At 42.9% G+C, this 24,610-nt stretch overlaps 1 protein-coding gene across 1 annotated transcript; it reads left to right on the top strand.

Moving 5' to 3' along the window:
- The first annotated feature begins 1,639 nt into the window (after window positions 1–1,639).
- On the top strand, window positions 1,640–18,848 carry GXYLT2 (glucoside xylosyltransferase 2). The gene is made up of 7 exons (XM_062501014.1): window positions 1,640–1,821; window positions 7,979–8,168; window positions 8,339–8,470; window positions 14,221–14,472; window positions 15,420–15,543; window positions 17,866–18,038; window positions 18,666–18,848. Exons 1-7 carry the CDS (start codon window positions 1,640–1,642, stop codon window positions 18,846–18,848), a joined length of 1,236 nt encoding a protein of 411 aa, XP_062356998.1.
- The last annotated feature ends 5,762 nt before the right edge of the window (window positions 18,849–24,610 follow it).

Below are 24,610 nucleotides of genomic sequence, written 5' to 3'. Positions count from 1 at the left end.
CATCAGCCATTCTGCTTTTCCATCCAAGTAAAGGATGAAGGAGCATCTCTAAGGAATGCATATTGCTTTCTTCTGTAAAATACATACTGAATTTTTCTAGAACTGTAATGAAAAAGGTTTTTTTTTAATGTACAAAGACTACATCTTTTAGTGCTTCTTTCTGATGAAGGAAATTTGACTGGTATATATTTAATGGAGCACAGAAGAATTAAAATGCATTATCTAGAATGTTTTGGGCAAGTAATTAGGACAACTTGCTGTTTGCTTGAGAAACAGAAACATGAAGCTTTGCAATTGATAACCACAATTGGCTCTACATGGCTAATTATGGTGAGGAAATCTGGCAACCTTGGAAATGGTAATCCAAAACAAAATTACTAAAAGGCCTTAATTGACACATTAAGAGAAGAAAGTGATTGTATTGATGATACAAAAAAATCACACATTTGAACAGCTCGAGTATTTAGCATGTTGCCACTGGTACTCTTTTTGTTTAAAAAGTAAAAAGTATAAAGTTTGGTAGGGTTTTATTATAGTGCACATATTCTCGGGAAAGAGCATATGTTTATGCGTTGTGGTTTTTCTGTAGTTTCTCATTTAGTATTGCTGTTTTCTCCTAGCATGAAGTAATTTACATTTTCATGTCTGGCCACAATCCGAGTTGGATGAAACTCTTGAAGCAGTAGTTGTTCATCGCATTTGAGCTGATGGTAAGGCAAATTACTTTTTGGGATCCCACTGGTGAAGGCATGTGGTGTGAGCAGTGTAAAATGGACAAGCTGTACAGTTCCACTGCCAAGTGAATGCCAGTGTCACTTCCAGTGGCTCCATGAGGGACACAGGAGGTTCCTCCAGTGCTAAACTAAAGAGGCTTGACTTTTCCCTTCTCTGCCCTTTCCAACGCTGGTGTCTCCATTCTTTGCACAGCTTGTACTCCGGCTCCACGGGGCAGCAAGGATCCTTGTACTTCTGTCACTCTGTACAGTTCAAGGTCGTGAATCAGATCATGACCCCAAGGAGGATTTACTTCTGTGAAATTCGTGTTGTGATTTCTGCTGATGTTCCACAGCAGACTGGATGGGTCACACGGGGACAAAGCCACCCACAGGTGAGCGAGCGCATTGTTCCTTCACAGTTGTACAAGTATCGCACTTTATCGTTTACCTGCCCTCGGTGCAGGTGGAATGAGGAGTGCGTACTGCCCGCAGGTGATAAACTGGGGCTGCAAGGCAGAGGGAGGCTCGGTTTCCCGGTCAGCACAGGCAGAACAAACGCGCAGTCCAGACGAGCTTCCCCCTTTTCTGCTCATCGCCTCGCCGTACCCATTCGCGCTCTGCCAGCACTGCCCACCCGTGAAATCACAGGTCCCTCTGAGCGGGCGCGCTCCGTGCCCGGCTCCGCTGGCCGTGCCGCGTTACGAACACCCACCGAGCTCGGCGCTCCGCCGGGGCCGGCAGTACTCCAGGCAGTACGGTAGGCGCGGCCCGGCCCGCCCCGCCCCGCTCGGGCCGGGCCGAGCGGCCACGTCCCCGCTCGGGCCGGGCTGTGGCGATGCGGCCGGCGGGACGCGGCCGTGCCGCGCTGCTGGCCCCGCCGTGCCGCGCTGCGCTCCCGGCCATGCGGCCGTGCTGACCCGGCCATGCGGCGGCCGTGCAAGGTGGCGGCGGCCCTGCTGTGCCTGGCCGTGCTGCTGCTGCTCTATCTGCTGGCGGGCAGCGCGGCCCCGCCGCCCGCGCCCTCCGCGCCCGCCCGCCGCCCGCCGCGCCTCGGCCGGAGCCCCCCGAGGAGGAGCCCCGCGGGCGGCGGCAGCGCCAGCGCCAGGTAACGGGGGCGGCTCCATCGCCCGGCCCCTGCCCTCGGGAATCCCCCGGCCGCCGTGCCCGTGCCCAGCCCCACGCGTGACCCGCGGGTCCCCTGGGCGGTGTCGCTTTGCTGCCCGTGCATCGGGCGCTTCTCTCCCCCAGATCTTCCCCCGCTAGTGCCCGGTGATGGAAGACCCCTGTGCAAACTGCTGAGGTTCACAAGTACAAACTTCCCTGCGTGTTTCCCCTGGCAGCGTAGTTGCCTGAGGTGCCAGGAAAGGTTTTCCCTGTGCCGGGGGGGGGTCCCTCCTGTGCGGGAGCAGCTTGTGAAATAGCGGCTTTTCCATTAGTTCTGGCCTTGTTTCGGAGGCTGACGTGGGCAGTGTGCTGCTCGCTGTCTGGAATGCGGGGCTGCTGTCACCTCGGGAGCTGCTCTTTGCGGGATTTCCAGGGAAAAGGGAGGGCGGCTCGTCATTGCCGTGTGGTGCCACTGGGTTCCAAACTGCAGAGGCACTGGCGGATTTTAAGCTTTCGAGCTTTTTGTTTTGAATGTTTTTTATATGTAAATTAATTTAGCAGAACTTTAAAAGTGTTTTAAATCGTGGTGTTTCCTCTTCCAGCGCCTTACAGTCAGGGTATTTTTTAAAAAACTAATTAGTTGAGAAAGGGCAGCTTTCAGTGGGTGGAGGACTTGTTTTCCCCTTTGCATTCCAATTATATTATGGTCAGTGTGACCTCATATATCTAATTAACTTGGTATGTCTTTGTGTCTCTGATTCATGATTTCGCAGAGATGTTCTGAATGAAAGACTATTCCTGTTTTTTGAGCTCTTACTCCTTAACTTATTAAAGCAGTTGTTTTCTCCCCAGCATTGTTACCCCACTGAATGCAGGAGATGTTTTCTGGGGCCGAGAGTGGGCCACGGACAGAATTCAAATGCCGGTATTAAAGCAGGATTATTTCCACTAGCAACTGTACCTCCTGAAGTAATTTTTCTTTATGGCATATCTCTGTGATTATCATGGAAATCAAGAAGAGCACTGAAGGAGGGAGCCTGGAAAGTATGGAACTGCCAGAGAGTGTAAACAACCATTCCACTTAATGCGCTCTTCAGTGTCATCTTCATGTTTCACAATTTGACGTTATCTAACTTTTTGATTATTCGTTGACTTTGCAAGTCCTTTTTACAAGGCCTGCAATACAACAGCAAAACAAACAAACAGAGGAGCAGTTTGGTATTCAAAGTGTGCATTTTCTTCAGAATTTTGTTTGTGGGGCTCGGTGATTGTTTTTTCCCTCGTCATCCTGCACTATTGGCCCAAGCAGGAGTTTGTATAACTGAGAAGCACAATTCTGTGGGTCCTGTTCAACCATTTCTGAAAGATTCTGTGTTATGTTAGTTGCTACTAAAATTTATTCAGGTAAGGGTATCTATAAAAAAAGAATTTTTGTGGGGAGAGTGTGACATAAGTGGTTCAAGTGGAGGTGATGCTTGCCTGGTTGGAAAGGCATCAGGTGGTGGGATCTGCTGAGCTTAAAAAGCCTGATCCAAGCTAAACTGAAAGAAGTGGGGGGATCTTGAATTTGAGTTGTAAGAAACAGGCCATGATTATCATTTTAGTTCCTTCTTATGAGCAAAGGCACATTAATTGTTTTATTTGATGTGAGAGATCCCACTTTATCTAACTGATTCTTTCAGGATAATAACAAATCTGATTAGGACTGCGTAAGATCTTGTGGGCTAATCACAATGTACATGCTTGTATGAGGCTGCAGAATTGATTAAGAGAACTTTAGTGAAGTTCTGTCTGTGTGAATGTAAAACATTTAAACTCAGTTTTGTCAAGTTGTTTTGTCTAAAGATGCAGGTTTTGGGCTCAACTCAGAAACATAACTGTTTGTGTTTGCTAAGTGATAATCAGTATCTTGCAGGGAAGATGAATTGTGCTTTGACTGGAACTTGTAATATTGCTTTCTGTAGTCACATTATGTCAGAAGACACTAGGTTTTCAGCCTTAAGAAGTGCAGAATTCTTTTAATGTAAGAAGCTATACATAAAGCTTAATGTAAGCACATGTCATTAACTGGTGCTTCACAAATGTTAGCAATGACATTCATGTGTCCTGTTTTGGTCATTAGATAATTCTGACAAATTGGGTAAGTTTCTGGTAAGCTTTGAAAAGTTGATTTTTCTGGTGGTTTTACTGCTCATTCCTGTTGGAAGTAGCAAGTCCTATGCCTTTGGTAAGACTTTTTTATATAAAGAATTTTAAATACGTGCCAAACCCATGTGTGCAAAGTATCAAAAAGGAGGATTGTTTTACATTTACTTTGCCAAACCCATATGTACAAAGTATCAAAAAGGAGGAGGATTGTTTTACATTTGAAGGGCAGATGTGACCATGCTCTCTCTTAAACCAGCGTGGCAAGGCTGGGGAAGAACTTTGCCAGCATGTTTAATTCCCTGAAAGTAATATTTTCAATGATAAACCTCCCTTGCATGACTACTTGTCAAGATACTTTTTCCTTCTGTGCAGCCTGTGTGCACACACATGTAAGTTTGGCTTGAGTTTGCTAATAACATGCTGAAACCCCAAGTATTTCATACTTATTTCATAAAGAACCCACTTCATAAAAGGAGAGAGAAACATCCGTTCTGGTTCTGAGTGGCTTTTTTCCATTCCTCTGAGTGCAAGGAGAAGGTTGAAATTTCAGCCTTCAGTTTTGGATTGACAGCAGCTACAGTAGGTTTTGTGCAACTGCTGCAAAGTGAGAAAAGTTGATTTAAAAACATTTGTGTTTCAAAGCGTGCAGGAAAATGTGTTTCACATCATGGAGCTGTTGTTGGGACGTTGACTCAGGCAGGGGAGGCTGTCAGGGAAGGAGCCTGTTCAGTGAATCACCGGTTTTGATACAATGCCTAAATCTACCCTTGTGTGTGCTGCAAAAGTGAATGAGATAATAATGGGATGAAGGTTTCAAAAATTAACAACTACATTGCATTTTGGAGGATCTGCATGCATTATCTTTCAGGAATAAATTTGAAGGCTTGAACAGATTAGCAGACTCTATAATGAGGTGGGAACACATTATTTTGAATGGATTTGGATTGATTTAGACAGGTTTTGGGTTAATTAAGTTTGAGACACTTTGGCTGTGACTAATAAGAAAATTGCATGTAATCTAAACTTTAAGACCTAGGAATGCACACTGTTGTGCTTGAGCACTCAGGCTGCTCTTGCTGTGTCAGTGCCTTTCTGAAAATACTGTATTCAGTAAATAAAGAGTGAGCAACTGGATGGGAGTTGCTCTGTATTGTTGGAAGGTCTTTGCTGTAAACATTTTATTGTGCTCCATCTTATCGAGTTCAGTTTTCAGTCACTCCGTGGGGATGTGTTCTGCGAGTATTTTGTGATGCTTTGTGGAGTGCTTAATCGTAGTTTGTGTATTTGTTCTTGTCAAACACATTAAACCTTAGGGCCCAGGTCTCTGCATTGCTTTCAATGTGTTTAAACATTTAATTTAGGCTATAAAATTCAACTACAGGCTGTTCATAACAGACAAGTTGAACTATCAAAGAATGAATGTAAATGTTAGGCAGAATTGGCTAATGAAGATAATTGCATTACTCTGTGGATCTATGGGCTTTTTAGTGTCTTGGGAGTCTCTTGAGGTAGGAAATTCTTAGAGCTGTAACAGCTGCTCCCATTTACAGGCAGGACAACTTGTCTGTGTCCCGCACATCTTTAAGGGATGTCCTTTCATCCAGCTGTTGTTCCTCCCTGTCCCTTCCATTCTTCTTGCCCTGTATGAGGTGCATGCATGAGCAGGGCAGGGAAGGGAAGCTGGGATGTTCTTTGCCACAATCTTCTTGTTTTCTGTGCAGGCAGTTTGACTTTGCCTCTTCTATACCTGCCCCTTCTCAGGCTTATGGATAATTGTTATTTTTTAAAGGTTAAGTTAAAATTTCAGTCAAATGCATCCTGCTGGGGCACTGTTTTAACTCCTATTGCAGCTCATCTTTGTCTTCACTGTGCTCTAGTTTCTTTACGTACTTACGAAGAAGATGCAAAATTTTGTGTCCCAAAATTCTTCTGTACTTCATTGCTACTTCTCTCACCGTTTGTTGCCCTCAGTGTTCCAGACTATGACTGATGTAGTTCAAATAGCTCATTTTTTTTTTCTGGGATTTTTATTCCAATTCAGGCCACTCCAGGCTCTTGAATCCCTGTACTGTTGGCAATTCCTCACGTCCAAGGCTCAGCTTTCTCCTCCACGGTGTCTATGTTGGATGTCTATTGTTATCCCTACTCCCATTGGCTTTCCAGGCATTCTGCTTTCGCCAAGGATTGATTCTGCTGAGTCTGTCCTTTGGAAGTGTTGTCTACATGTACTGGATTTTTCCCTGCAGAGCAGCTGCATAATGCAGAGCTCACTGTGGCTAAAACTGCCTGGGCAAGCTGAGTGCCGTGCTGTGGGGTTTTGAAATGTTGCAATAAAAGTGCAGGGTTTAGTCCCTCTCCCAGTGAATTCCATTGCCAGAAACTACATCAGAGCAGCTCCCAGCCTGTGCATCGCTTGATTTAGAGATTCAATTAAGGGGAAGCATTACACAGATAGGGAGAAGGGGGAAAAGGTGATCTGTGTGAGCAGCTAATGATTCTGATGATTCACATCAATAATTCAGTGATTTTTGCCCTAATAGGCTGGAAAGTAAATACCACTTTGCATAGATGTAATATTTCATTATTTATACACTGATGAAATTGAGGGTAATTAAGACAAAAGCAGAAGATTTAAAAGCCTTGATGAAACATGTTGCTTTTTATAGTCAGTGAAGTGCCAGTGCCTGGTGTTCTTTTACACAGAGATGGGTTACTCTGAAGGGTAGAATGCTGCTGTTACACAGAGCAGCACTTCAGTGTCTGGAAAAAATACTAACAGTTTCAAACTGTCATTCTTCTCTTTATTTAGAACTTCTGTTTGTAGCATTAACTCCAGTGATTAATTATGTGTGTGTAATTGTGTGTGCTGAGCAGGACTGGGGTTGATGTCCTCTGCTCAGAGATGGGTCCAGAGCAGGCAGTGATCTATGGTTTGCCTCTTGAACTCTCCAGGAATGATTACTGTGCCTGGGGTTTAGTTGCTTGATCAGCTTCATCCCGTGTGATGGAGAGGCTAAGTGCCACCTGTGTTGGAATGTGGATACACCATGGTGCAACATTCCTGGAGGATGCAATTTTTACCTCCTCACTAAACACAGAACCGAAAGGCTTTTCAAAAGGTCTTAAACTCCCCAGGAGAAGCTGATTTTTCTGGCTAGCAGGAAGCTTCATTGTGCCTCTTACTGTGTTCCTTGTATCTGGATGAAATGTTTTTAAAGCCCCCACAGGTGGGTGCGAAGCGAAAATCCCACAGTTTGGCCCTTGGAATATAGTCTGATTCATCTGGGATTTGTGACTATATTTGTTTTCAAAAATCTCTATTTTAACAAAATCTCATTGGATTCCATGGGGTGGAATGAAGAGCAGTCCTTTGAAACTCTGCCAGTGCCTTCAGGCCAGGATTAAGGCTTGCATCTTTAATAGCAAAATTAATTAGCTGTTAGAACAATTTACATATGGATGGAGTGTGGGTTTTTTGTTTGTTTGTTTGTTTGTTTTTGGTTTTTTTTTTTTTTTTTTTTTTTTTTTTAAGTTTGGTTGTCTTCTTCCAGTCTAGCCATTAAGGGCTTAGAAATGAAGTTGCTGGATGCAGTTGTATGATCTGTGTTGTGTTAGAAAGTTGGCTGGGTAGTTGTAACTCTGTTTTAGCTTCTTGACCTTGGGGCTGGAGAAAGAGCTGTCATTTGTGCAGAGCAAGGTGGTGCTGGTTTGAGGTGCTGTGAAGTTGGTTTCATCTGTAGTGTCTGTAGTACAGTGATTTTTGCAAACCCAGAAATGTAGAAATAACAGAAAATAGCCTTTTTCTTTATGCTGTAATTGTAACACTATTGATCTGGACCATGGACAGAAATTACCATGCTATTTGCTTGTTCTGTAAATATCTAACCAGAAAAAAACTCCTGATCTTGCAAAATTATGAGGAGAAGAACAACAACCATGATGTCTGTTAATGAGGTATTCTCTTCATATGTACCTCAGTAAGTTTTATGTGCCTATCTCTGAATTTTCAGGAAGCCTGCAGAGCAGAAACATCCAAAGGAGCCCTCATCCTTGCAGTGCATGCATCTGGCAGTGGTGGCATGTGGGGACCGGCTGGAGGAGACACTGATCATGCTGAAATCAGCAGTTCTCTTCAGCAACAACAGGCTCTGCTTCCACATCTTTGCTGAGGATTCCCTTAAGCCTGAATTTGAGAAGAAAGTGAGTTTCTTTACAAGTTGTACATCTCTGAGAAAAATTACATTGTCCTCAGCAAGTAGCAGCTGAGCACTTTGTTTACTGTACACAGTTATAAATTCCTTATGAATGCATTTTTTTTACAAAAGCTCAATAATGTATAGTGTCTGATTTCCTCCCACCATGTCTTTTAGTTAAAGGAGTGGCCTTCCTCATATGCAAAGAAGTTTGAATCCAGCATTTACCCAATAACCTTCTCGGTAGGAAATGCTCAGGAATGGAAGAAGTTATTCAAACCATGTGCTGCCCAGCGCCTGTTTCTTCCGGTAAGGCACCTGGATTTCTGAGTAGGTTGCTTCAGGAAAACCTTAATTCCACAGAAAGGAAGCTTTGCTGGTGTAATATTAAAACCATTTTCAGGCTGAAACATCTGCTTAAAGATAATTTTAGTCCGTGCTTTAAGACACTGTACAAAAACACACAGAAATCCAGCCTGGTTTTTTCCTGGCTAACAAAGGATGTGTGTTTCTGATTTGTCTCTGGTTCCCTGAGCCTCTTGGGCTTTCCAGACTCTCCAGAGAAAATGTGAGAACTCTCTCAGGGCAGATCTTTTGGGGTAGATGCTGTGCGCCTTCTGTAAATAACATTCTTTACAACATGCCCTCTTTACCCACCATCTTCCTTTCCATATGTTAGTCCTTAAACTGATGCTCTCAGCATTCTCTTTTCCTTGAGTTTCACTTTTTTTAATAAGACTGTCAGAATTGCCCTTAAGGTACTAATTCCAGTGTGTTTGAAGTTGGATTTCATGCAAGAGATTGGTGTATCCTGGACTTTTCAAGTTCACTGGAAAGTTGTATTATACTCAGCGTTGTAAACTTGGAGGGAAGGGAAGTGTTGATACCAGTTTTGCATATCAGAAGTTGAAAGAATGTTTGCATAAAGCAATTTCTGTGGAACTGAGAACATCTATCAAAAATCTCTCATGGGTTGCTGTTGATTGGGGTGACTCCAGTGAAGTGACAAGCTGTTCACATGATCCAGATTTCTTCATTGCTGTCTTAGGAGAAGTGGGGGGGGGGGGGGGGGGAGCAAAGAAATCTTTCCCCTTTCAGATGGAAGCAATCAGGAGACAGCTGCATGTCCAGATACGTAGCCTGTGAATACATATGTGAGAAAATATGTGCTGTCAGCAGTTCTGCTGGTCTGCCATTTAGGGGTGGGCTATCAACAGCACAAAGGCCAGATGGGCTGGAAGAAACTCCCAACTGCAGCAGGGATCCTCTCTCCCCTGAGTAAATATTTTTATCACCTGGAAAATAATCCTGAAGCCTTAGCTTGTTGCATACAGTGTCAGGATGTCCTGGGTGAACAGAAATCTCTGTTCTTCTGTGATACTTTCTGTCATTTTGGAAGACTAATCACAGGAATGACTTAACTTTTATTTCTCTTCAATATTCTGATGACAGAAAGGGGTTATGCATTCATGCTGATTCCTTGAGGCTGGACAGTGCTTTTACTGATCCCTTGATGTCATTCACACATTGCTGAAGTTCTCCAGTAACTTCTTTTAAGGAATATTAGACTGTTGCACACTGTGTTAGCGGAGTGAGGGGGCAGCTTGGCTGTAGATAGATGTTTGTTTTTCCAGGGACAGTTGCAAAGTGCTGTGTGTGGTCAGGCTGAGGTTTATGGCTTTGTGTAGGAGGGGCTGTCCAAGAGGAGTCGCAGCTGACACGGAGTTGATGTGGGTATAATAAACAAGCTGTCACCATAGCTGAGGTGGCAAATGTCCTGTGGGACCCTCAAGGTTTGGTACTCGAGTTCACAGGCTGACACAACCTTGGGATGTTTCCGGGTAATTCCAGCCATTATTTTGGTTTTCTGGTGTTTGATATCTGGGTTCTGATATGCCACTTAAGCTGTCAGCACACGGTGGGAGCAGAGGGGTCCAACTTTTACTGTTTAGAGAACTAGTTTGACTTTTATTTTTAATAAATACCAGCAGAATATCAGTTTGGTTTTTTATTTTCCCTTCCCATACTGAGCATTTTTTCCTGCAGCTGCATGAAATGTGCCTGGATTTAGGGAGGACCCCAGGAGAGCAGTAGTTATCAGCGTTTAGCTCTCAGTTGTGCAAATTGTCTTGCTCCTGATAATGCTAAACCCAAGTGGAATGCGAGTCTTTGATTCACAAGTGCCTCTCCTGCCAAAGAAATCTCCTCTGCAGCACCAACAGGCATGTGAAAGTGGACAGGAGGGTCTGAGGAATGTGTTCAGGGAAAATTGGGTGAGAACTTTTCAGTAGTTTTACCTGGTGATGAAAGTAGAGCTGTGGGATATGACCCTGCAATTTGCAGTACTGAACTGTTCTGTCCTGGGCAACAAGTTGAAGAGCACATTCCCAACTTGTTGACTCTACCCAGGATCCTAAAATATTAAGGAAGACTGTACAGCATTCTGCATTTTTCAGAGGCATTCTGAGACATATGATCACATTTGCTACTTAGATGCAGGGGATGTAGATGAAGCCTCTGTGTAATCTCACAAGTCAATCTCTTGCTGCACTCTGCTGCAATAAAACCATCCAGGGCATTTGCAGAGACAGAGAAGAAGATGTAGATCGTCTTGTAAGCATAGAATGAAACTTTACCATTAAACTAGGAGGGCTGTGCTCTCAGCAGTCCCTGAGAACTGATTTGTACTCCTGACATGGGTGTTAAGACAGCAGGTGAGGAGCATCCTCTGGTCCCAGGGATGTTGGTTGGTCCCTCAGGGCTGGCTGCAGCTGTCTCTGTGCTGCTCTTCTGGAGCTACCAAAACAATCAGCTCAAGTATCCTGAAATGCTTAAGGGATTTTTGGATGATTTTTGGATGAACATTTAGAGCCCTTCTCAAAACACTTAATCTACTTAAGAGCTTTTAAGATAGATTAGCAATATCCCTGTGTTACAGCTTTCCTCTTGAGGGATGCTCAAGTATCCAGCCCAGTGGGAATAGATGCCAGGGCCTTATTCAGACAAAAGCCTCTGCTGTAACTTGAGTTAATCTCTTATTGCAATGAGGTTTAGCAACTCAACTTTGTGTAACTAACTGTAACTCTAGCATCAAGCTTAGTGATTTGTTTCTAATTTTGAATGAAGCTGTGCTAAGGTGCCACATGAGCCCTCACAAACCCTTAGGTAGTCCAGCTTCACAGCACACCAGCGTGTGTTTACTCAGGAGTGTGTTAGTCCTTGCCAACCTTGCTAACACAGGGAGAATCTATGGAGGCAGAAGTTGTGAAATCAAATTACAGATAATTGAGTATTTAAGTGAAGTGCCAGGCTAAATATAGCCAGTTCTGTGCAGAACTTTTTGACAGATTCACTAAGAATACTCTATATAGCTGCCAAAAAAAAAAAAAAAAAATCACACTTTTAAGCTGTAAGTGCCTGCAGAGCATGGGGAAGACAAGCAGAGCCAGCCATGTTTCTGGCCATCCCTTTCCAAAATCCCAGGCTGTCAGGTGTCTGCATGGTTTGTGTGAGCTCAGACCTCCAGACACAGCCTGGCAGTGCTCCTTCTCCAGGTCACTGCGTGTCACTTTTAACCTGCACTGCAGGTTCCTGCTCTGTGAGAAACTCCTACAGCTGCAGTTGATGAAATTAAATCCCCCCTACCCAGGGCACAGCCAGGAGAGATGTGAGCAATTCGAACTGACATCTGCAGCTTTTAGAGGAGTCTTAGCACTCCACATGTGAAAGTGGGAAAGGCTTAAAGGAGGTAGCACAGCTCTTTTTTTAGCCAGTTGGGTGTCACTGCAGGGCAACACCTTGGACACAGGAGAAGGAAGAATCTTTTAACCTGCAGAAAGGAGAGCATGTGAATCCTGAGAGGAGGAATACAAGGTGGGGTTGGGTGCTGGTGGGAACTGCACAAAGAACTGAAATACCTGCTTGAATCTGTAGGAAAATTATATCAGTCCATAGGCTTCCACAGATTTAAATTATTTGTGTATTGAAAGCTGCTGAAAGAATGTTTTTTTACTGGAAGAAGCAGTGGCCAGGCTGTCATTTATGCTTGGGAAGGATGAGGAGGGTCTGTAGCCCTCTGTTAAACTTCCCCCTGAACTGGGATAAGTTTTTCCTGCTGGAAAATGCCTCAACTTGCCTTTTTACTAAAACCCCCTTAGATAAAAATCTTACATGGTCTGCAGTGTGCTATGGGTCCACAGGCAAAATCTAATAGCTTCTTCTCTGCTTGTATTCCAGTGTTATCTTCTGTCTCAGAATAAATTTGGGGGTGATTTTTCTTTTTTTAATGTCTTTTGATTTTAGGTGACTTCATATAGCGGGTCCCAATGAATCAGGGCTCCTAGGTGCTGCAGAACAATTCATACACAATACCCAGGATATCCTTAAACTGAAAACCTTTCTTCCTTTCAGACTGTCTTTCTTCCATTGATTTACACTTAGAGTAGCTGTCTTTTTTATTGGTTTGGTTTTTTAGTATTGGACTTGAGGATACTTAATAGCTGCAAATATTTACTCTGAGCTCTTAGTATATTATGGAACCATTTTTGTCTCTTTTTTATTGATACCTCCACATGCTGGTTTGTGGGGTTTTTGTGGGAAAATGCTACATTGCTATAATCTTCCATCCAGCAGAGAGATCTGGATTGTGTTGAATGTGTTTACTTAGAGTTTGTTGTAAGCATAACTTTTGTTTAAAATGCAGAGACAGTTCCTTCTCCTGCTTGCCCTGTTCTGTAGGAAGAACATGTAGTTATCCTGTCAGAAATACAGGTCATGGATTTGTTAAACTAGACTAAATGTCAGTCTGAATCCCAAAGTGTTCAGTCAGGTGAAAAATCTCATTTAAGTCTTTACTCACGGATTTGGCATCTTAGTGGATTCCTGTTGAGCATGCTTAGAGGTGATATTTTTCACCCACTTGTTGAAAATCCTGATGTTGTTCACTCTATTTCACAGGTAATCCTCAGTCACAATACATTAGAATTTATGTAAAGCCCAATTTATTTGGTAAAATTTCTTGTAACCTGCATAAATAGGAGAGTTTGTCATTAATGTCATTGCAGGTGGATGAGAGAGCGATTGTTGTGTTCCGCATGGTGAAAATCCAAAGCCTTTTGGATTTGCTTTTCAAAGAAAGAGAGAGAAGTAAATAGGGTTTTTGGCTGGACCAAAGTAAGAAAATTTCAGTCCTTCGGGAAATTTTGGACAGTTTTAGCAAATAATGAAGAAGAGCAACAAAAATGCAGTTGGAACTAGTGGTCAGCTATAGGTAATGATCTTTATTACTTGACACTATGAGAAAGACTTGAAGCACCAGATAATTTGTCCCACCGTGGATATTAATGAAGGAGTGTGTAAAGATCTGGGCAGCCACAAGGGGGAACATGGTCAGCAGGAACTGCTGAAATATCCTGGCTCTAATCTGCAGCTTCCACCCTTCTGACCTGACCAGTTTTACTGTGGTTATTCCTCATACAGAATCTGGTAACAGAGCTCAGAATATGACCTGGTGTGTTTTAATGTGACATTTCTGTTTAACAGCCTAATTTTGTTCTTCAGGGGATGCACATATATTGGTGATCAATGGGGTTGTTTTATTTAATCTGAAACAGTTGTATACATTAATTATATATGAAGGTAAGTCTAAATATTCTGGTCTCCTGGGTTACCCTTTCTGCCTGCGGAGTACACTGTATGCTTCACCAGTTAAGATCTTGGAAAGAGCTCTGTAAATGTATGTTATTTACATTGCATTTCTGGGCAGATACCAGGTAGTCCTTGCAGATATTTTTGGGAGCTCGGTGAATTGCTGCTTCATAAGAAGGTTAATCCAGCCCCAGTGCTCTGCTAGCTGTTTTATTGTGCAGTTCAAAAAAACCCCACAGCAAACAAAAGCCAATAATCTGATAACTGTTCCTCTGTGTAATTACATTTAGCTGATAAATCAATAACATCTTCCAAATTTAGTAATAAATAAAGTAAAAGTGCCTTTTGCCAATAATCTTTGTGTTTGTTGTCTCTCTGATTTTTTTTCTCACCCTGCTGCGCAAACCCCAAAGGTGATTTTAAAGGATGTGGATTCCCTGCTTTACGTGGACACTGATGTGCTGTTCCTGAGGCCCATGGATGACATCTGGCACCTCCTGAGAGAGTTCAACTCCACCCAGCTGGCTGCCATGGCCCCCGAGCACGAGATCCCCAAGATTGGCTGGTACAGCCGCTTTGCCCGTCACCCTTTTTACGGCACCACCGGTGTCAACTCCGGGGTGATGCTGATGAATTTGACACGGATCCGCAGCACGCAGTTCAAGGTGAGAGCAAATGCAGCTGTTGCACGAACTCAGGATTGCTGGTTTTTTCACATCTTGGAAAGCTCAGTGTAAAATTGCATGAAGTTTGTAATACAGAGAATCTGAGAAATGCAGAATATGTATCATTGGATACTAAAAGCTATTGTGAGCATGATTATTGAAAGAATGAAACTTCCTCAAGGCTGGAGCAGTGAGAACTTGCAGCTGAAGCAGTCTGGTAGCAGTGCTAAAAATGGCTTCCCGAACTTCTTACATTTCCTTGAAAAGATGAAGGAAAGAACAAACTCAAGGATCTTAAGTGCAGTCTCTGTATTGTTTTTAAAATTGGAAAGTGTGAATACCCAGAGAAATTGGTGATTTTTGCATGTGTTGTGAATAGACTTTTGCATCCTGCTGCAGATAACTGGTGTAAATGAGAAGGCAACATTTTCACAACAGATCTGTGTTATTGAGCACGTATTCTGTGATCACTAAAACTTTGCTTACCCCAAGTGGTTCCTCAGCCAAGGCCACGAGTTTCCCTCATTGTTACAGGAACAACTGGGGAAAAAAAAGACAAACCCAGAAATTGCTCTTACTACCATAATTCTCAGGGAAGATGATCTTTAGTCTGTAAGTTTCATTGCTTTTATACTTCGGTCTTTACCTTGTCCCTGCATTTTTCACTTTTTTCCCCTCCTGTTACTTGGAATAGGAAGGTTGTGAATAGCAGGAGCTGACATCAGAGCTGGGCCCAGGAGACCTTGTTTTCCTGTTTAGATAAACACAGTGAGTTCTGTTGTTACAGCCCTGTCCAGGTCTAACATTCCTTGGCAGTTTTTAATTTTTCACCTGGGTGTCCAACATGACTTAGCAGAACTTGGAGATTTGTGTGTCCCCACTCTGAGTCAGATACCACAACACTGATCATGATATTAACCCCTTGCTTCTGTTTTCCTGCCCTGCAGAACAGCTTGATACCAGGTGGCTTGACTTGGGAGGAAATGTTATATCCATTGTACCAAAAGTACAAAAATTACATCACGTGGGGAGACCAGGATTTGCTAAATATAATATTTTACTTTAACCCAGGTAAGGAATGATTCTCAATGTTGTCATTATCTGCATTGAGAAAGTATCTTGAACTTGATTTTTTTTAAACTGCTATTATTTATTTATAATATGCATAAATACTCTGGTATGGAGTTATTGTCTAGTTGCATCCTTGAAGGATTTGTAACCTATAAAAATGTTTCTGACATTGCTGCAGGTAATGGGGCTTGGACTTGGTTCCATTGAATATGTAAATCTGCTTTCTGGAGATCTGAGAAAATTATGAGGTGTAACATTAATGATGAAGTCAAGGGATGAAGTTCATGTTCTGTGTGTGCTTCAGGGTGTCACTGGACCAGGGTGTAGCTGCAAAAATATTTTTGTTTCAATATTTTTCTGAATATGATGGTGCAAACTTTCTGCAAAGCTAAGCCCCATTTTCAGCCCAGAAATTCATCTGGCTTTTGATATTTATGCAAAAAAGTAACAAAGCTAATAGAAACAGATACATTGGAGTATCTCATCTAAAGCAGCTTTCAGCCTAATAGAAACAGATACATTGGAGTATCTCATCTAAAGCAGCTTTCAGCCTCTGAGCCAAGTGACCAGGCCTCAGCAGGCACCAGGATGGTGTCATTGATGTCCTGCTGGTGAGAAATGCAGGGATTTAAACACTGGAGCACAGCACACACTTCCCAGAGAAGCTGAGAACCTTATTTCATGCTTCTAACTGGATGCTGAGTAACCATCCCTACTGCTTCTCCTGGTTTCCTATGTGACCTTGTCACCTCAAGTGATCTTAAGAATAAACCAAATTTGGACTTGCCTTTATTTATTCTGCTCCCTTTTCTTTTTCTCTAAGGAGTCACAGGGTAGGTAATTGGATATACCCAAATCCAGGCAAACTGCTGGAGTGAGGAGAAGCAAAGCAAAAAGCAAACATCTTGTTTACTTCAGACAGATGTCAAACATCAGTGTCCCTGGTACACCATATATTACCCCCAGTCCTAGGGAAAAACAGAGTGGGAATTAATTTCGAAAAAGAAACTAATGTTATGGGAGTATGGTCTCCTGGAGAAAGAAAAAAAAATGGAGCTAGATTAGCTGTGGAGTCAGACACAAGCTGTTCACTGAAGTGTGCTGGAAAAAAGCAAAGATTGCAAAAATACTTCAATATTGTGATGAGTGTTCTCTATCAAAGCTCCATGTGGGGACTCTTCTGCACCACAGTCTGTCCTTTCCTCAGAACTGGTAAAGAACTTTCAATGAATTGCATAATACCAGACTGCTCAAGAAGAGAAATCAAAAGAACTGGATACAATTAACACAGAAAACTGGACTTTCTGAGGTCTTAAGCTCTGGGTTATTGAGACTGCCTGGGGAGGGAATTGGCCAAGATTGCTGCAGGTGCTTTTTTATAGATGTGAGTTAAAACCACAGAGAACTCTGTTCCCCAGGCCTGTGTAGCTGCTTCATTTTCAAAGACTGCTCTCTTCTGGAGAACTCTGCTGGAGAGGCCTTAAGGAAAGAAAAGTTCAGAAAGTTTCTTCTGCTTTTCAAGAACCACACGGGACCAGCTGCAGGCTTCCTAGGAAGCTGGGAAAGGCCAAGGGAAGAATTCAATCTTCAGTGCTTCTGCCATGCCCTGCTAGCACCAGCCATGATTCATTGTTCCCCAGGGATGAGGCAGAAAGGTTGCAGGGACTGGAGTGATTTATGACAAGCAGATTGCAAGCATGGTGTGCACAGAGTTTTAAAAAAAAAAATCACCAGGAGAAAGGGAGTTATGAGCTCTTTTGAGAAATTAGGCTCATCTCTAAATAACCTAGACCTGTGAAATTAATGGATGATGACTCTTTGGAGAGCTGTGGATAAAATACACCACCCCTTATGCTCTGCTGTGTAACAAATTGTCATGGCCTCTGTGACAGCTTCAGCAACAAACACTGGATGTACTTTGCAAGTTTTCCCATGCTGGCTCCAGGAGGAATCTGGATTTTTCATAACCCTCACTGCTGTGTGTGCTTCCCCAGTCATTCCTGTCACTCCAGAAACTTCTTCTTATGGCAGAGGGTGCTGGACAGTGCCACCTGCTGTGTGCTCTCTGGTTTGATTCTTCCACTTCAGCTTTCTAAAGGGCTCCCTTGGGTTACCTTAGGTCCCAGATTTTGTGTTTTCCTGTCAGGACCAACAGCTGGGGAGCGTAGTCACCCACGAGGGAAGGAAGTGTCTCCATCAGGGATACTCGCAAAAGCTGGAGCTGCATATTCCCTGATCCTCAGTCCCAGGCCGGTTTAATTTGTTGTAACTCTTTGTCTGACATGTCTCTTCTCCTTCCCTGTGCCCTGCTGATGTGAGCAGAGTGTCTGTACGTGTTCCCCTGCCAGTGGAACTACCGGCCTGACCACTGCATGTACGGCAGCAACTGCAGAGGGGCAGAGGATGAGGGGGTCTCCATCCTGCACGGCAACAGAGGGGTCTACCACGATGACAAGCAGCCCACCTTCAAGGCCCTCTACGAGGTGATCCGGGATGTAAGTGCTGCCTCCACAGAGCCCTCCTGCTGTCCCAGGGTCCTGCTGTCCCAGGGTGGATTCCTGCTTCCCTCAGGTTGCTCTGCTAGCAATCAGGCAGGGTAGTTGTGTTTGTGTAAAAGCCACCCAGATACAAATGAACATGGTTGCTTTGGTCTCTCATGCATTTGAGACGGTTTAAGCATTTTTCCTTCATATTATAGTAATCAAAAAGGCCAAGAGATTGCTTTTCTATAATACTGGAGGTAGAAAAAAGATGCTGGAGTGGAGTTTCTCCTGCTGGGGCTGCGAATCTGGTCCATGAATTCCCAGGGAAAGCTTGTCCTCCCTGGGCACTCAAGCCTCCAGGCACATGGAGGGCAGAATCTTGTCCACTGCACAGGTGCCTGTGTCCACTTGGGAAGTTGTCTGTGTACAGTTCTGCTTGCCAAAACTCCTGTTTCCTTACAGTATCCTTACATTAATAAAATTCCTGTCAATGCACACTCTCAGGCAGGCAGGCTTGGTGACACTCAACAGGTGAGGGACAAGACATTCCCTACCTATGGAAGGTTTTCTCTCACAGAAATTTATAAAATGCCCTTTCACAACTAGTAGAAACTAATTTTTTTTTTTCCTTTTCTTTAGTTTCCATTTGAAGACAATCTCTTCCAGTCCTTGTACTACCCTCTGCAGTCAAAGTTTCTGGATACAGTGCACACTTTATGTGGGAGAATTCCACAAGTATTTTTGAAGCAAATTGAGAAAACTATGAAGAAAGTGTATGAAAATCGTGTCATTGTGTACTTGGGGGCTAACCACAGATACTAACTGTAGCTCTCTTCTTACTTTTAAGTCTTGTACTCCATTTCATGAAGGATATAAATGTCTTTTACTGAAACTCAGAATTAAAATATTTCTTTTTCCAATTTTCTAATAACCCTTGAAATTACAAAAAGCAGGAAATCCAAGAAGCCTACTCAGATTATTGGTGAGAACAGCAGGAGAATCCTTTCTTTGTGGAGAACAGTTGTGGCCTGTCTCCCCAGTCCCTTACATTTGAAGAATGTATTCTCTGGTATGGTAATGTGAATTGCATTAGGCACAGTCCAAGACTGTTGTCAGTGAGGAGTACAAACCCAGGTACTGTTGATCCATTTTCCCCTTTTAGTGCTATTTAGTAACAGCAGTATTCCACTGCCAGACAGCTTTCCATCCTGCTTTGGGAGATGACCAGTCCTGTCCCTGACTTCCCTCTCCTGCATGGAAATGTGTTTCTGCCTGGCACTTCCATTTCTGGGATCACAGAACCACACAATTCTAGAATGGTTTGGGTTGGAAGAGACCATCATGGATATTTTGTTCCACACCCTGCTATGGGCACGGGTACCTTGCACTAGACCAGGGTACTCCAGCCTGGCCTTGAACACTTCCAGGGATGGGGAAGGTGAGATCTTTATGCTGGGATCAAAATAAATAGCCTCAAAGTGGAAGAGGATACAAAATTACTTTGATATTTATTTAAAATACTTCATTTAGCTTAAATTTCCAAAGTATGATCATCATCTTGTGATATGCACGAAGAGCTTATTTAAATTGAAGTAGCTGAAAGGTGCTTGGGACCATTCCCTGGGGAACTGGAAGTGAGGACACTCCTACAGAGCAGGGATCCAAGAGCAGACTCCCAGAGGGCATTTTCTAGGTGTAAGCCCCAAGGGTGTGTGTAGGAGTGCTTCAAGGAAGCAGCAGAGAAAATGATGTTACTTTTCAAGTCTGTTGAGCAGAAAACATCAGCCATTACTTGGAGCTGCTCATTTTTGTATCTAATAGGCAAAGTAGGAGTAGGGTGAGCAGGGTGAGATAATGAAGCCTTCCCCTAATGAAAGGAAAACTGGCACAGTTGGGATATCCTGTACATATATCATACATTTGTTAGAGACAAATGCTTGGAGACGTGGATGAGGGAAAAGGATATGTTCCCAGAATTAAAGTAGCATTTCTGAAGAACTGCAATTTTGGGTGTTCTCCCCTATCCAGTCAGGACTACTGCAGGGTTTCATAAGAAAACAAACTCCAGGAGTCTCCCTTTTATCTCACACATTTCTCTCTCCTTGTGTGGCAGTTCCTGAGAGGAGGGAAAACACGACCTTGGTGCCATCCCAGGCTGCCAGATAAGAGCCTGTGCACGGGATGGAGTTCCAACAAGCTTCTTCCAAACCCTGGAGTGTGGGTGTCTGTGACACAGCCTGGCAGAGAACAGGGCTGCAGGCAGCTGAGCGGGGGAGCGGTGGGACAGGGACTTGGAGTAAGGAACAGCGGAACTGCCGGACCTCACAGCATGACAGGAACAGAAACCTTGTTTGTGCCTCTGCTGCAAATCGCAGTTTGATTCAAGTGTGCTCTGACTCCAGCCCTTATCTCGCAGTGTTAGCCACCTCAGTGTAAATTAACATGTGAAGGGCAGAGGCAGCTCCACTGTTGGGTTTGAAAGCCCGGGACCCAGAAAGTCATTTAAACTTGAGCAGAGATGCCTTTCCACCTTGTCTTAGGATTTTCTATTTCAGCTGAAGTTTCAGTTGCTGATTTAAACAAGAGTACACTTCTACCTGCCGAGAGAAGTTTGAAATGTAACCCAAATGAGCATTGAAAATTTCAGAACCAGAAGGCAGAGAAAAGAAGGTAAAGCTGCTGATTTAAAAAGTTTAAAATAATGTATGACAGGTAAACCTTTAGGCCAGCAATTCTGAGAGCTTGTATAAAGTACTAGCTTGCTTTTGGTCTTTATTTTCAAGTATCAGGGTAAAGCTGATGCAGGTCTAACGAGGCTGGTGGAGCTGCATGCTGGGCAGGCTGAATTCCTGATTTCCATGGTGTCTCCAAGCCACAGAAAGCTGTAGAGCAAAGTCTTACTGCCCAGACAGTTGCAGCCCCAGTGCTGAGGCTCTGGAGTTTCGGAGGCTGTGGTTGTGTAAGCTGTGATTCAGCAGAACCCTGCAGCTATGGGCACATTCAAATGAAGGAGTGGAATTCATTCCAAACAAAGGCATTATTGCATATGAACTGATTAGAGATTAAAGCAGTGCTTTTTATGTTCACAGGAGGTGCTACATTTTGTTTAGGAAGAACTGAGTTGTGTTCTCAACAGCTATTAAATATATGAAGTATTTGCTTTAACATGAAGAGACTCTTGTTAATGTAGTATCAGCTGGCAGGAAAAATGGGGGAGGTTCCTCCCTGCTGGGCTTTTTCTGAGGGAAAAAACAGTAATTTGAGCTCTCCAAAGTGTTTTAAAACAATTACGTGACTTTGGTTTTTGTTGCTGTTAGAATTATTAATTTATATTTCACTACAGCCTCCAAAACCTTGTTGTATTTTAGTTTTAACAGTAAGTGATTGTAATATTCATCTTACTTAGAAACCAGTTTTAATTCATTTTGCATTTCATACTTGTGGCTAATTCCATGTTAATTAGCCTTCATTTATCTTAATAATGGGATGTGTAAATACTTACAAAGAATTATGTCCTCATTTCCCCTTCCTCTCCTGTGTTTTAGTTATTTCCATTGGTATAATGGATAGAGCCCACCAGCATTTTGCTTACAGGGGAAACTGGAAACTGCTCAGTGTGTGTGTGCACAGCCCAAGTGTTTGTGTAAAAAATGTCCCTTTTCTCTGTCCCTGAATTGCTTGTGAATTTTTCTTTGACAAGTGCACTGATTGTTACAGCTCCCAAGGAGGCTGAGCAGTGCATTTCTGGGTTGAGGGTGATCCTTTGGCTTACAATACAAATAAATGAAATTTTAAGCAAGCTCTGTAATTTTTTATGTTTCTTTTAAATACAAGATTTTGTGTTGGTCTGGTTGGTATAGAATTTTGTAGGTATGATGTTACAGAGTGTGTATACAAGGTTTGACAGGAGTGAACACAGATAAATGTTCCTCTTTTACAGTTTTGCTGTAGTGAAAGAGTTTGATACTGGATTTAAAGAGACAAATACATTTAACTTCCCACAAAGTGCTTGTGTGTCATGCTGCAGCTCCAGTTATGTTATGGTGAGCATAGATCTGAACCTTCTCTCAAAGGAAACTGGAGTTGTATCTTTTTACTGTTTCTCCATTATGTTTTACTCCTCGGAGGTGATTTAGCATCATTTCCCCTCCCTCCTTCTTGTATGCATTTTTTGACATTCCTGTGTGGTCACTGCTGTGCTGTCCTTGTTTGTGACATCTCTGTGTGACAGAAGCTCCTGGGCTCTCTGTTCAGCCAAGTCCTGATGCTGACACTGTTCCCAGTTGGGTGATGTGTTGGGCTCAGCCTCAGCTCTCAGAAGTCAAAATAAGAATAAAAGTCTCATTGGCATGGATGGGCAGAGGTGGGCCAGCTGTAAACCACCAGCCTGTGTGTGGGTTCTGGGCAGGCTGTGGGTGTGTGGGGTGTGTTACACACTCACAGTCACACTGCTTGGGGAGCCAAGGTTTTTCACTTGCAAACGTGGCCCCGGCCAGTATTGCTGTGGGGATAAGAGAGATTTCCCAAGCTGGGAAAAAAGTACAATGAACTGAAAGATATAAATCTTGACACTTTATCAACTGTCAGAGAATCCTTTTTCCTCTCCATCTGGTACAATAAAATGTGATGGTAGGAAATTGTGAGCATCCTTCCAGAGGTAAGAGGGGATGGGACAGTCTCCAGGATCGTCCCTGCAGAGGCTGGTAGCATTCCCCCACTGCTCTTGGGACAAGTGCTTGTCTGTGCTGGGATCAGCCTGCACCTCCTGCTGGGATGAGATAAGGAATTGTTATCTGAGCTTCAAAAGACAGAGCAACGTTGGGAAATTTTGCTTTCATTCTGGATCAGAATAAAAGCCAAACTGTCAACAGTTCCTTTGAAATGAAAATGGAGACAAAACAACAAAATGGGAATCAGCATTGAAGATGAACAAAGCACTTTGGTAATGTTTTCTTTTGAGGCAAAATATTTTGATTTGACTTTTACATTTCTATAAATGTACCTTAGTTGTTGCTGTTACTTTGTGAAAGCTACAGTATAACCTAAAAGTGTGTAAATATAGTCTTGGTAATTAATACTGAAATAATGACAAAGTAATGACATGGATCTTTATTTTAAAGACATGTTCTTGTAGAGGCATCTTTTACTTGAATCCCTGTGCAAATGTTAATTCCCTCCTGTGAGGGTTAGAACTGTGCACAACAGGTGCCTTTTCAGGCTTCACACCTTCAAGGAAAGATGTCCTTCCCATTCTGCTCGGTGCTTCCAAAGGGTAAAGGGGTTCCTCACACCTGAGGCCCCAGGTGAGAAAACAAGGCTGGTTTTAGTCTGGCTGATCCCGTAGTTTGTGGAATGATGTCAGGAAGTTCCTGTCCCAGGCATATCCTGGGAGCAAGGTGTGAAATACAGCTTGGGAAGAAAACTGCCCTGCCCAGTTTGCCATGGGCTCTTGGATTAATAGGAGACAGTCCCTGGGGACTTGCTGGGGTCAGTGGCTGAGCCAGGTAAAGCCTGGAGTGTTTGTCAATCACATCTGACTGTTCCTTGGTTATTTTGTATCTCCTGTGGGTAATCTTTCAAAAGAAAACTTGCACAAATACAATTTTTCTCTTTTCAGTCTCTTTTTAAGGCACTGTGTGAGAGCCATTCTCATCTTTTGATACTCCTAAGTATTCCAGGTTTTTTAAAAGCACAATAAAGATTTTTAGTAATTTTCTCAGAGGATAAACATAATTTGTCTCAAGGTGGCTGTGATACATTTCAAAGAAAAAAAAAACCAGCTTTCCTTCTATGGATGATTCAGAGATCCATGATTTTTAGTGTCAAATTTTATTGTACTGTATTCAGGTTTCTGCAGCTATAAATTTAAACAAACCAAACGAAATCTCTGTGCTCCTTTTGTAAATCCTTTGATGTGTATCGATATACAATATTTTGTGAAGACCTAAGTGGATCTTGAAATATAAAATTGTTCTCATTTTTATATTGTTCTCACTGGATTCTGCTGCATCTCCCTTGCTTGAATGCTGTATTGAATTGCTACAGATTGTTTTCAAAGCACAACAATCAATTTTGGTTCAAACTGGGTGGAAATACCTTACAAATGCTGTCACACATCAGTGAAGGGAAACTGCTTTAAGTCAGATAGGGTCAGGGATCTCTAGATACCTCATCTAAGCTTCATTACTGAGAACAGAAGTAGCTGCTGGTCTTACACCACAAATAATTTTAATTATTGATCCATGCCCAGGGGTTGGACAGCCTGTAACTCTCAAAAAGTATGTTTTGAAATCTGAAACCTAAATCTTAATGAGTTTTTGGTAAGTTTAGTGCAAGAAAAAAAACTCACCTGGATTGTGAAACACTTTCTCATTGTTCTTTAGTTAGGTGTTTAAACCACCACATCTTCCCCAACACGGTGATTATTCCTGTTTTTGGGTCTCAGTGAATATTCTGCAAGCAGGCTGGGAACCGACACAAAATGAAATAATCCTGTGTACATTTTTATTACAAGGTGTGTCAAATACCTTACAAGGAGTAATTATCATTTATGTTTCATTAATGAAGAAGCTCAGGTGTGATTG

Source organism: Cinclus cinclus, chromosome 12 (genome assembly GCF_963662255.1).
Source record: "Cinclus cinclus chromosome 12, bCinCin1.1, whole genome shotgun sequence".
Taxonomy (NCBI): Eukaryota; Metazoa; Chordata; class Aves; order Passeriformes; family Cinclidae; genus Cinclus; species Cinclus cinclus.
The sequence above is the reverse complement of the archived record's forward strand: the minus strand, read 5'-3'. Positions and strand labels throughout refer to the sequence as shown.

Coding starts and splice junctions, on each gene's coding strand:
- GXYLT2 (XM_062501014.1), top strand. CDS start 1,640: ATGCGGCGGCCGTGCAAGGTGGCGGCGGCCCTGCTGTGCCTGGCCGTG. Junction 8,169..8,338: donor AGCCTGAATTTGAGAAGAAA/GTGAGTTTCTTT, acceptor CATGTCTTTTAG/TTAAAGGAGTGGCCTTCCTC. Junction 8,471..14,220: donor CCCAGCGCCTGTTTCTTCCG/GTAAGGCACCTG, acceptor CAAACCCCAAAG/GTGATTTTAAAGGATGTGGA.